The sequence below is a fragment of the Myodes glareolus genome, chromosome 9 (assembly GCF_982192425.1).
Source record: "Myodes glareolus chromosome 9, mMyoGla1.1, whole genome shotgun sequence".
NCBI lineage: Eukaryota > Metazoa > Chordata > Mammalia > Rodentia > Cricetidae > Myodes > Myodes glareolus.
Window position 1 is genome coordinate 58,056,065 of NC_142034.1, and position 13,029 is coordinate 58,069,093.

The window sequence follows — 13,029 nt, forward strand, 5'->3', positions numbered from 1 at the left end:
GAACCATTAAGAATTCATAGGCTAGAGACCATGGAGAGGCCTCTCTTAGTAAAATGTCTGGCACGCAAGCATGGGTACCTGAGTTCAGGTCCCCAGCACCCGCAAAACAGTGTGCATGACATCATGTAACTGTCAGCCCCACACTGGGGGGATAAGTGAGTTGGAGACAAGTGGATCCCTATAGATCATTGAAGATGGAAGTCACAACATAATCCCACACCAGTTCAGAATTATGAATAATAAAAGGGTTATTTATTTAAGGGGAAAAACTTAAAGATCACTGTCCTAGATAACAGTCCTTAGGTAGGCAGGGGAAACTGAGCTGAATGTTGGGAGGTAGAAGGGCAGAGTCAGAAGATGCTATGGAGCCACTGCCAGAGTCAGACATGCTGAAACTTTGCTGGTAGACCACAACCTTGTGGTGATATACAGATTAATAGAAATGGGTTAAATTAAGATGAAAGAGTTAGCCCATAAGAAGCTAGAAGTAATGGGCCAAGCAGTGATTTCCTGAATACAGTTTCTGTGTGATTATTCCGGTTCTGGGTGGCCAGGACGAACAAGCGGCCTGCTGCTACAGATCATTGGCCAGTCAATGAACTCCAAGTTCAGTGGGAGATCCTGTATCAGAAAGTAAGGGGAAAGATTCCACAGAGACATTGGATATCAGTCTCAGGCCTCCACATTCATTTGCATTCACAAAGCACCAACACTACATCATACTACACACACACACACACACACACACACAACTTAAAAACCAAAGGATTCGCATGTTTGGTGGAGTTAAGTTCTCCTTTAGAGAACACCCAGTTATTTCTTGAATTGACTTAAGTTTGTTCCCTGAGGGGTTGTATATTGGTGGTTTGTTTCCCAATGTTGCTCTGTTGGAAGGTGGAGGGACCCTTAAGACTTGGAACTTAGTATAGGACAATTAGGTCATTGGGAGCAGTGCCCTTGGAGAAGACTAATGTAAACCCTCCAGAATAGTCTGTTGTGAAAAGGTAAATTTAGCCTCCCTTCCTGCTTTTTTTGACTTTTCATGTTGCCTTGTGAATCTTCATGCATATATTACCACCACAGTACCACCCACAGTGTGTTCTGACACACTGGGACTTCAGATCTTCCCAATCACGAGCTAAGTGAACATCTTTGTAAGTTTTCCAGTCTCTGGAATTTTGTTATCCCAACTGGGGATGGGCGAATGCAACCAGGCTCAAATTATTTTCACACACAATAAGAGATGTCTTTTGTCTGTTGCAGCTTGGATACCATAGACAAGTCAATTGTCTATGCCATTGAGTCTGCAGTGATCAAATGGAGCCACCAAGTCCAGGTGGTACTCAAGAAAGAGTCTTCCCAGTCACTCTTACAAGGGGGAAATCCTACCCCCAAGGTGGAGCTGGAGTTCTGGAAGAACAGGTAGGCAGGGCGGCGCATGCTCGGATCTTTGGAGAGGAGTAATGACAGAGGAGAAGCCAGGGCTGGCCTGCTGGAGCCACCACTGGATAAGATTCCACCTCCAGATGTTTCTCATCCTCTCTAGGGCTGACGACTGGTTGTCTTAGAGGCAGTATGTTTCTTTCCATGGACTGGAAGATTAATTCTTTCCCTGAGGCTCAGGAGCCAACCTTCCTTCCCTGGGGCACTGTCAGTTCATTGGAGGAATCTTTTACTACAGGCATATAGTTAAAGCAAGACTTACAATACTTTTTGTCCTCTTTTTAAGAACATTTTTTATCTTGTGTGTACGAATGTTTTGTCTGCATATATGTATATGAACGGCAGTTGCCCAGTCCCCTGGAACTGGAGTTACAGATGGTTGTGAGTCACTATGTGGGTGTTGGAAACCAAAACTGGATCCTCTGCAAGAGCAGCCAGTGCTCTTAACTACGGAGCCGTCTCTCCAGCCCCGACTCTCAGTACTTTTATTCTAAATTCTGTTCCCTTTTCTTGGATAGCCAAGGATAGATGTATTGACCTCTGTAAGGACCTGAAAAGGAGAAGGGATTTTGGATACTGGCTGCAGAACTGCCTGTCCTAGGTCGCAATTTGTCATTAGCAGTCACTGGGTCTCAGTCCCACAGGGTGACCAGAAGTGCCTAACTCTTGCACCTGCCTGCTTCCCTCCCACACTCCATGCTTTGCTCCTCTTTCTCATTGTACTGGTGAATCTTTTCTGGAGCAGACAGGCAGATGTTGGGGGCAGATTCTTAGCCCCTACTACATAGTGTTTGTGTCATAGGACAAGCTGTCCTGTAGGGCTCCAGATCCCTTTGCACCACCATGCTGAGAAGCCCATTGTGTCCCCCGATTTCTAACCATTTACTGACCTACGATGAGGCCCTTCTCAAGAAGTCCCACTTTAACGATGCTTCTGTTTCCCTGCCTCAGCCTTGCTGCAGGAACTAGTGACCTCCAGCTGCCAAGCTTTTAGGCCACCAGCTGGTCCAGACAGTGTTTTCGGTAGCCTTTGTTCCTGACTCAGGATTTTACTCGTACTGCTCTGAAACAGATGCCTGGCTCTTGGGGAGGGAGCTCAGTCTGTGGAGGCACCAGAGGCAGGGCTACCTTCTGCCTTCAGCAGGGTGGGGTGTCACAGTGTGCCATTTCCTGATACTCACCCTGCTCTATGACATTGCAGGTGTGAGGACCTGGAACACATTTATAATCAACTGATGACAATTAAGGTGAGGGGCATGGCTGGACTCCTGGACAAGCTTCAGAGCAGCTACTTGCCAGCGTTCAGAGCCATGTTCAGAGACGTTGAAGCAGGTGAGGACCAGCGAGCATTTCCACAAATCTGTTTGACTCAGTGTTTTTCCTTAGCACTGTGTCTACTCTTTGTGACATCAGAGTTTTCACATCCTTATCACCTTCTTATCTGGCACAGGATAACGTGGTGGCAGGAATGCCAGTTCTGGAAGCAACGGTGTTTGTGGATCAGTTGCCTTGTGACCTTAGATAAACCAAACAACCTCTCTGTGGTTGGAACTCTGGCTCTGGAGCACCAGCTTCCTTGCCTCCCTCAGCCCTTGTGAGACAATCTAAATAGAAGAATGTTATTAGCTGCAACACACTGTGAATACACACTGTGGCAGAGGTGACATCTCACCTCTGGAGACCAGGGCCCTCCGCCCTTGGCATCTTGAGGGATCTCTGTTCTGTTTCTAGCATCATTCTGCCTTGTCTGTTCAGAGAGGACTACAATTTCCTGTCCCTCTGAGTACCAGACAAGATCAGCCTTTATCAAAATTGCATAGCTGCCAAGGCCTATGATGAGATGTTGATGCAATTTTCCCAGGGCTCGCTCTTCCCTCATTAGTGTGGTCTGCCCCACCCCTGGCTTCCTACTAAGCCACCTCCTTGTTCTTAGTACTGTAGGTCAGAATGTGCTTTTAAAGGTATTTTCAACTTTGTATGAATTAAACTTAATCTAAACAGTGATTTTCAAATACTTTCTTCTCCTTGAGCTTTCTTTAAAGACTCTACCCCCATGTATGTCCTAAATAGAAACCTAATCCAGGTCCATTTGTTCTGTTGACAAGGGTAGTGTCCTACATCCAGAGCTCTGAGCTGACCTGTCCTCTTATTCTCTCCTTCTGCCCTGGAGAATAAAGGAGTTAGTGCTGTGGCATCTTTTTTCTTTCTTTGTGTGTCTCTTTCTTGTTGTTTTTAAGATAGCATCTTGCTGTGCACTTCAGGCTGGCCTTGAACTTAGTCTGTAGCCCAGGCTGGCCTTGAACTCTAGATTCTCCAGAGGCATACTCCTGAGTGTTAGACTCCAGGCCTGAGTTCCTGAGCTACCATACCCAGCTACAGTGCTGGGGTTTCTGAGGGAAGCTAAGTAACAAAGAAGGACTGTTGTAAGGAGTCCTGAGGCTTCCCTGGCCCCTCAAGCCACTGCAGCGACTACTGGGCTAGCAGCTAAAGCTACTTTGGAACCAGATGTCAATGAAGTACCAGTTCACCGTCTCTCCAGAGGTGCTGTGTCTTAGGGGTAAAACATGCTCTCACAGTCTGAGCTCCAGCTGAAATACATAGGCATCACTGACCTTTTGTGTTGTTCCGATGTGGATTTGATGGATGAGCAAACGAGTGTTTTATAAACTGACCCAAAAGATGCTCTGTTTGAGCAGGTGATACCAGCTTTATACTTGGGGTTGAAATAAGATTTGATTTTATACATCTGTGGACTGACAGTCTTAGACTCAACTGTGTTTTTAATTTTGGTCATACTGAATACATACAGGTTTCTCTCTTGTCATTATATCCTAAACAACACAGTACACATCTTTCTACATAAGGTTTATATTCTACTAGTTAGCAGGAGTGGACTAGAGGTGATTTCAAGGATGCAGGAAAGCCAGTGAAGCTGTGTACCTATAAATCCCAGTGCCTAGGAGGCTGAGGCAGAAAGATCTCAAATTTGAGGCCATCCTCAACTATATATGAGACTCTTGTCTCAAAAAAAATTAGAAAGCAACAATAAAAATAATACAGTATTGTGTGACTAGGTTATACACAAACACACTGCTTTATACATGGGGATTGAACGTGTATAGCTCTGGGTATCAGCAAGAGGCTGTGGAACAGATCCCCCCATGGGAACTGTTGCAGTTTTACCTGGGTTAAGGTGGGAGATAATGTAGAGAACTACGGAGGAAGCAGTGCTATAGCCGCACAGAATGCGTGCAAATGCCTGAAGTTCAGAGCTCAACTAGCAGCCTGATGGGAGAGTGGGCTGTGCATTGGCGATTCAGTGCCCATCTGTATCTGACACACTAGCAGATTAGGAAACTCATGGTTCACATCCACTGATGGTTGTCAAGGATTCGTTTCTCGAGGCAAGTTTTAAAAATGATTTCTTTCCAGTCGAGTGTACGCTGATAGTGATATTCAGAAGAAAGAAAATACAGCACTATGGTGGTGTCAAACATATAGCAAGGCAAGACTCCCTTTACATATGGCAGTCAATTCCCATGATGAGAGAAGAAGAAATTTTGATTAGAGGTGATAGGAAGAACCTTGGCCAGGAGTTTGGCAGAGTCCACATGAATAAAAAGATTGTAAAGGCTATTGATTGGCTCTTATCATTTCTGATCTAATTTCAGAACATCTGGCTTTCTTGATGCTGAGTAGATACAGTGGTTGCATTTACTCCTCTTAGTCACAGTCGGGCAGTTTATCGGCTTTATATGGACTAAAGAGGGATGAAGGAAAAGGAGGATCTGTGGGTGTGAGCGCAGGTCAGAGAATGAAGGAGTAGAGAGAGGATGGATGAAATGTGGGGGGAAAGATGATTGGACTTTGAATTGATTGGAAGCTGAAGATACTTGAGAGGCAGGAAGTGGAACTGACCATCCCCTTGGGGGCAAGAATGTCGGACTAAGGAGTTCTCTTTCTGGTCACTAGCGGGAATGATTGACACCGGACAACCTGGTTTCCAGTTGTCGTGGTCTATTTGTACTGCCCTAACAGCCACCGTGGACTGGGTCATCTAGTCTTCAATATTTTGGAAGTGAAGAAGATGAAGGCCATGACCAAGGAGGTTCAGTTGTCTGGTGAGGGTTGCTCCCCTCCTGCAGGACAGCACTTGGCTGCCGCCTCCTGTAGGGCGGAAGTGCTGTCTTCACATATGGAAGTGGAAGACAAGTTAGCAGAATGCTCCAAGGAGCCTTTAATCCTAGCTGCAACGGGGGGGGGGGGGGGGAGCTTCCATTGCCTAATCACTCTTCCCAGCCCCTCTAGTTAATGCCTCTCGTTGACCATAAATTTTCAACACTTGATTTTTGTGGGGGGGCAGGATGGGCACACTTCTTATCCCTGCTTCCCATGAAGCACTCAGATAAGCTAAGCCAGTAGCTTGAAACTGGTCACAGTGGCTCTACTGTGAATATTTATTCCACAGTTTAGCAAATGGACACAAAAGGCATTTTTCCTTAGAGTTTGATGTTAAAGGTTTACCATCAAATGTCTACACATGTCAGTCAGTCCTCCATATCTGATTATTCAATTAATGGAGATAAAAGTTTAAATAAATAAATAGAGTATAATAACATAAAGCTAGACAAATTTTAATGCAGGCAGGCAGAAAGATGGTTCATTGGTAAAGTCACTTTCTCTGTAAGCATCCACACCCAAGTTCAAGCCCTGGCACCCACATAAATGCTGGCCATGGATTAAGTACCTCTAAACCCAACATTGTGGGGTAGAACATGGCAGAGCTTAAAATGTTTCTGGTCAGCAATCCTAGTTGAAAGGAAAATTTGCAGTCCCATGAGGTACCTCGTCTCAAAGAGAAAAGGAATACATACAGGAATATATCTGACATCCATCTCTAGTCTCACTCACATGAATCTATGTCTGCACAATACACACAGTCACATGCACATGAACACACACACATACATTCACAAATATACTAAAATAATATGGAATATCAGATTTCAGGCTAGTAATAAACAGGACTGGAATAAAAACAGACATGTAGAACAGAACAAAATAGAAAAAACAAACGCGAGTATACATAATTAATTACAGCCATGTCATGTTGACAAAGGATCCAAAAATACACACTGGAAGAAAGAAAGCATCATTAACAAATGGTGCTGGGGAAACTGAATGTCTATATGTAAGTAGACTCATATTTATTACTCTGCACAAGGATCAACTGTATATGGATCAAAGACCTACACTGAAGCTGCTAGAAGAAGATATAGACAGAACTTTATAGGATGTAGGTGAGGAAAAAGACTTTGTAAAGGAAGCCCACAGAAGGAAAGAATATACGAAGAAGAAGAAGAAGAAGAAGAAGAAGAAGAAGAAGAAGAAGAAGAGGAGGAGGAGGAGGAGGAGGAGGAGGAGGAGGAGGAGGAGGAGGAGGAGGAGGAGGAGGAGGAGGAAGAAAAAAAGAAGAAAGAAGAAGAAGAGGAAGAGGAAGAAGAGGAGGAGGAGAAAGAGGAGGAAGAGGAGCAGGAGAAAGAGGAGGAGGAGGAGGAAGAAGAAGAAGAGGAGGAAGAGGAGGAAGAGGAGAAGAAAGAGTAGAAGAAGGAGAAGAAGAACTCTAAAAACCAAACAATCCCATTAAAGCTGAGCTCCAGATCTGAATAATGACTTCTCAAAAGAAACAAGAAAATGGCTAAGAAATCTGTAAAGGTGTTCAACATCTTTAACAATTAGGAAAATACAAAATAAAACTACTTTGAAATTCCATCTCACCCAAGAGCGACAAATATCAACAAAAAAACAAAAAGAAGAACTTCAGAGGGTATGGGACAAGGGGTACCCTTATTGCAAACCATGGCAGCCACTCCAGAAACCACTGTGGAAAAGTTTGTAAAAGACTGAAATGAAGCAGACCGTATGGCCTAGCTATGCTACCCTTGCCATATGCCCAAAGGACTTGACATCCTACTCCACAGGTATGTGCCAAGTTCATTGCTGCTCTATTCACAGCCCTTAGAAAATGGAAGCAACCTAAATATTCTTCAACTGGTGAAAATGTGGAATATATACTCCCTGGGATCCTATTCATCTGGGAAGAAAATTAGATTGTAAAATTTTCAGGTAATGGTTAGAACTGCAAAGTGTACTGAGGTGACCTGGACCCAGAAAGACAAACTCAACATTTTCCCTTTTATTGTGGCTCCTAGTTCTGCATCTTTAGGTGTGAGGATATGACCTGGCCTGCTGTAACTGCAGAACCAAGGAAAGCAGAGATAAATGATATTAAAGATGCTTGGAAGGGTCACAGAGAAACATTATTTTATGATACATATGTGAGAATTACCATTCAGATGGATAATTCTCCCCCACAAAAGCTATAACTATCTAGCAGGCATAGAACACTTCTCTTTGAGTTGTTGGCTGGGTTCAAGAGACTCCCCAGCAATATAGGCTGTTACCATTACCTTTGACTGCTTCCCAAGACCTGAAGGTAAGATCCTACTGATGAAGACCACCACACAGTTTGGACAGAGGAATTGGAGGAATCTGGTTAGAGCTGACCTGGAACTCTCCTCCCTGAATACCAGCAATACCTTAAGATGCTGTGACAGCTGCTGAGGGAGAAGGGCAGTCAGTAATAGTTCTATCCATCTGCAAATCCTACTAGCCACAACAATGACTGATCCAACAGTGTAATAATGGCACTTTTATCTTGAGGGTAACTGATAGCTGTGTAGCTGAACATAAGGCCCGTCCTGTGGTCAGGGATTAATACCTGGCACTGCAAATCTAGCCAACTACTCAAAAAGGTCAAAGGATCATAGGCTATAAAGGAGAGCCTGCTACCGCCATTTCCTCAAACTAATATTATCTCTAATAGTATTCTAAATGCTTATCCTTCTACACACAGGTAAGTATAGCTCTCTCCTGTCATCAAAGAATTCACCTTTTGCAGCAAATAGAGACTATCACAGAGATTCATAACTGGCCAAAATCCAGAGAAAAAGTGACCATGGGATATTCAGCCCCAACTGGTACATATAATGACGCAACCCCTAAAGCTGGAAAGGGGAACGGCAAAGCTCCCAAGAGTCAAAGGACCGGGATGTTTGCTGCTACCCCATACCTTCTAGACATGACAGGGTGCTTTATACTCATGGCATCTCAACAATGTGGTTACCTAAAACAAGCCTGCACAATGACACCGGTGACATGCCAACATGGATGGCAGAAATTTTACTAGGCCACCCCTAGATAAAGAGCTAAGGCAATCAGTGGCTGCTGAGAGAGGGTGAATCACTCTTCCCCAGAGACAAGGTCTGTGATATGTTATCGGATCCCAAGTGGTCAATGCTAAACACGCCTACATGGAAGTAATACCGAATTTACTCAGTAGGCCATATATACTGTGTATGTATATATGTACCTATAACGAAGAAGAAAAAGCCACGAATCTGAGCGGGAGTGAAGGGGCATGGCAGGAGTTTGAAGGGGGAAAAAGGTGGGTAGAAGTAATATGAATATGCAGTACTTACATATGGACTTCTCAAAAAACTTAAATAAAAAGCGAGCATAATGTCTAAGTGTGAATCTCAGTGATCATGCGAATGCTGGGTGTACTTGGGGCATTAGGTTCCACCCCCAGCACAACATACACAGAAAATGCAGTTTAACGACTACTCAGTGTTGTTACTGCATTAGATATTATGAGTGACAGAGAGGGAATTATACATAAGAGGACATGCGCGGTGTTTATGCCAGCACTACGCCATTTCATGTAAGAGACTTTAGAGTCCTTGTCTTTGAGTTTCTAGTAGGGGCTACCAACCAGTAGCCCTCAGAAACTGAGAAATAGATAATCCTAAAAACAAAAGGAAACTAAACAGAAAACAACAAGCAGAATCCTAACTCTTATCTGTCTCCATTTGTTTTGGTTTTGGTTTTTAATTTTTTAATCAAGCTGATTTCTCCCTGATTGAAGTAGGGAGCCGTCCATGCTTTCTCAAGTATTGTGGTCTGAAGACAGTCAAATTTCTGCCCAGGTATTTGAAAAAACATTTGAGTTTTAAAAAGCCCTCAAACAGGGTGACCTGAAGAAAAGACTCCTCTATCTACACTTCAGGCTCCCTTCTGACACTCACATGCCCCCACTTTGTCTACCAGCAGCATGGTATAGTCCTCTGCCTCAACTCAGTGGTCCCAATACCCACTGCCGGCCTCCCACAGAGCATTGTCACCCTCTTTGGAGTGCCAGGTCATTTGACTGGCTCACAGAATGCTTTAAGTCTACCACTTGGGATATAAAGCACAAGCATCCATTCCCATTTATCATGTGTCCCTTGAGCCTTAGGGCAATGGATGCAGAGGTTCAGAGTAAACAGGGGTACCATTCCTTTTGTTCAGGCCAAAGGGACTGGTTGAGTTACACAGTGAGCCTAGGGAATTACTTAGGCCTTATGGGATGCTGTATGTCTAGTGATAGAAAAATGTCTGATATATTGAAGCTTACAGCTAAATCAGGGATATTTTGAGTTTACTTTAGGGTGGACATGGAGCCTCATCCATATAATATGACCCAAGACCACCTGCTCTCCTAGGCACTGCCAATTACCTGCCCAAGAGGGAAACAGCTGCAGCTACCCCTTCTGTCTGGCTTCCATTTTTCTGCGTTGCTATGTACCTACCAGTGCTGCCAGCTTTGCCACATTTCCTCACCAGTTAGCACGAGATGACCGCTGAAGGCTTCACTCGTGGAGTCATGTTCAAGATGGTTCTTTGGCTTTGAAAACCAACAGAATCTTGCCATCTCCAGTCCAAGCTACCCCTCCATTCCCCGTGGTTTCTCTTTCACAAGCACTCACAAAGTTCCTGTCAGAGGCTCACCAGAGAGGCTGCTGTCTGTTAACTGTTTTCTCTAGTCCTGTCACCGCACTGCTCTCTGGGAAGACGCTTTTGTACTGCCTCCTATTTCCATGGCTCGCGAAATTACCTTCCAGATCAGTCTAGTTCTAAGGCTTACAGATGTTAGCTGTGTCCAAAGTCCTAGAGTTGGGAGGTGTCTTGATCAGCATTTGAAGGCCCACTCTTTTGTGCCTGCCCCATCGTCTGCCTTTATGTCATCCTTGTAGTATCAGCATCAAAATCCTCAAGGGAGGGGATCTGACAATATAGAGCAAGTGTGTGAGTGTGCTGAGTGTGCCGACTGGTACCGTGTCAACAGTGTGTGAGTGTGCTGAGTGTGCAGACTGGTACCGTGTCAACAGTGTGTGAGTGTGCCGAGTGTGCTGACTGGTACCCTGTCAACAGTGTGTGAGTGTGCTGAGTGTGCCGACTGGTACCGTGTCAACAGTGTGTGAGTGTGCTGAGTGTGCAGACTGATACCGTGTCAACTTGACACAAGTTAGAGTCATCGGAGAGGAAGGAGCCTCAGTTGAGAAATTGCTTCCGTAAGACAAGTCTATAGGATATTTTCCTAATTAGTGACTGATGGGGGAGAACCTTATTTTCTATAAGAAAGCAGACTGAGAAAGCCATGAAGAACAAGCCAGTAAGCAGCATCCCTCCGTGTCCTCTGTATCAGTCCCTGCCTCCAGGTTCCTGCCCTGTTTGAGCTCCTGTCCTGACTTCCTTTGATGATGAACTGTGATGTGGAAGGGTAGGCTGAATAAACCTTTTTCCTCCTCAAGTTACATTGGTCATGGTGTTTCATCACAACAATAGTAACCCTAAGACAGGCTGGGAAAGCCAGGAAGACATCCTGATACAGGAATGTTGTCACTGAGATCTTAGTCCGTCATTTTAGATTTTTCAGAGTTCTCCAGATTTCAGTCTTTCTTCAGAAGAGCCAGGAAGCTTTCTGAAACCATCTTTTCCATCTTCTCAGGTCAGGAAGAAATTGCAGTCTTGGCTTTGCCAACCCTTCGCTCCCCAGACACTGGGGCTCTATGAGGTAGGTGGTGCCCATCAGGCAAGGCTGACCATCTCTAATTCCTTCCAGCCCTGACAGAGGCCCGGGACATCCATGTGCACCTGTTACCGCTCCAGAGACACCTGGACGCCCTAGAAAGCCTGGAGTTTCCTGAGGTGAAGGGCAGGTTGAGGCCTCTGCTCCATGTGGTCTGTCTGATTTGGACCACCTGCAGGTGGTACCGCTCCCCAGGGAAGCTCGCTGTGCTGCTCCAGGAAATCTGTAACCTCCTCATCCAGCAGGTGAGCCCATCTGAGAAGCCCAGCAACTTCTCCCTCGGGGCTGCTTGGCACATAGAAAGGCACGTGGAAGAGTAAAATGTGTTGTTCCCCTTAGGCCGGAAGTAATTGCGACCCAAAGGATTCTCACATTTGAATTTTATGTTTTCGCAAGCCAGCAGTACCCAAAGAGGATTTTGGTACTGCTGACACACTGGGGTTGCCCAGTCTTGATTTCTGCCTAAGCCCTGCTTGGGGCTGGTAAATTGTAACCTCCTTCATGAGCTGTGTGAGGGATTTGTGTTAAGGCACCAACGAAGCCTAGTAATTCAGAAAGAAGTCTCTGAAGTCAAGGGAATCGCTCCTGATTTAGCACGTGTGAGCTGTGTGTTCCAGCGCAAGCTGCTTGCCTGTTCTGTGCCTCACTGTCTGGTTTATGATGCTGCAGCAGAAAGGGAACCATCTCACAGGGGTAACATTGTAATGATGCCAAGGATGTCCGTGCCTGGCACATGCTCAGAGCTCCTTCGCTGTGAACATTTGAGATGCTGCTGTTTGGGTTGCAAAGATCGTTCCTCCACTTTTTGTTGCTGCTAGTGGTTGTTTTGTTTTGTTTTGCTTTCCTTGTTCTTGTTTGGTGGTTGAACCCAAAGCCCTTCACATGTTAAATAAGCTTTCTATCTGTAAGCTGCACATTTTTAAGTTTTATCTTAAGATAAGACCTCGTTAAATTTCTCAGCTTAGTCTTAAACTTGCTATCCTCCTGTCTCACCTTCCCTAGCAGATGGGAGTCCAGCTGTGTGCCATCCTACTGGCTTTCCTACCCCCTGTTAGGGATTCCTGTAGCACCAAGGCAGTATGGATCTTAGAGTGTAAGTGGAGCTAGAAGCCTTGGTTTGGGTGACCTTCCCCCATAGTGACACCTTTTGGTACCCAAGGACGATCAGCCCTAAGAAAACAATGAACAAGCTCACAGAATGGCTCATAGTAACTGGCACCCATTGAGCATGTTGAGGCTACAAAATGGTGTTACATTTATAAATCCCAGTCAGACATCAGAGGAGGGGACAAAAGGAGTCTTAGAACGTATTACTTGTTTAGAGATGCCTGTCAAGGTTGAGGACACTGACTACTTACCCAAGCATGCCCACAGCAGCTCCTACATCTGAGGTGCCGGTCTCCCAGATCTGCATGTCATCAGCACTATCATTGGGGACTTTTGGTTGAAAATATAAGAACTAAGAAAATGGAGCATCTGTAGAGAACTTGTATTAGCTCGCCCACGTTTTGAAAACCTGAGGCGAGGCTGCTCCAGACTGACTCATATTGTGGTTTTAGAGGATGCCCCTCAATCCCGTTACTCTCTGTTGCTCCCTGTGTTGGTGATGGGGACTA

General features: G+C 45.1%; 1 protein-coding gene across 1 annotated transcript in view; it reads left to right on the forward strand.

Moving 5' to 3' along the window:
* Dnah9 (dynein axonemal heavy chain 9) overlaps positions 1 to 13,029 on the forward strand; it is a 362,388-nt gene that overhangs the window by 10,490 nt on the left and 338,869 nt on the right. The window contains exons 3-5 of the mRNA XM_087910517.1: positions 1,264 to 1,422; positions 2,645 to 2,775; positions 11,447 to 11,658. Coding sequence (XP_087766643.1) covers positions 1,264 to 1,422; positions 2,645 to 2,775; positions 11,447 to 11,658 — 502 coding nt within the window. The remainder of the gene's footprint in view (positions 1 to 1,263; positions 1,423 to 2,644; positions 2,776 to 11,446; positions 11,659 to 13,029) is intronic.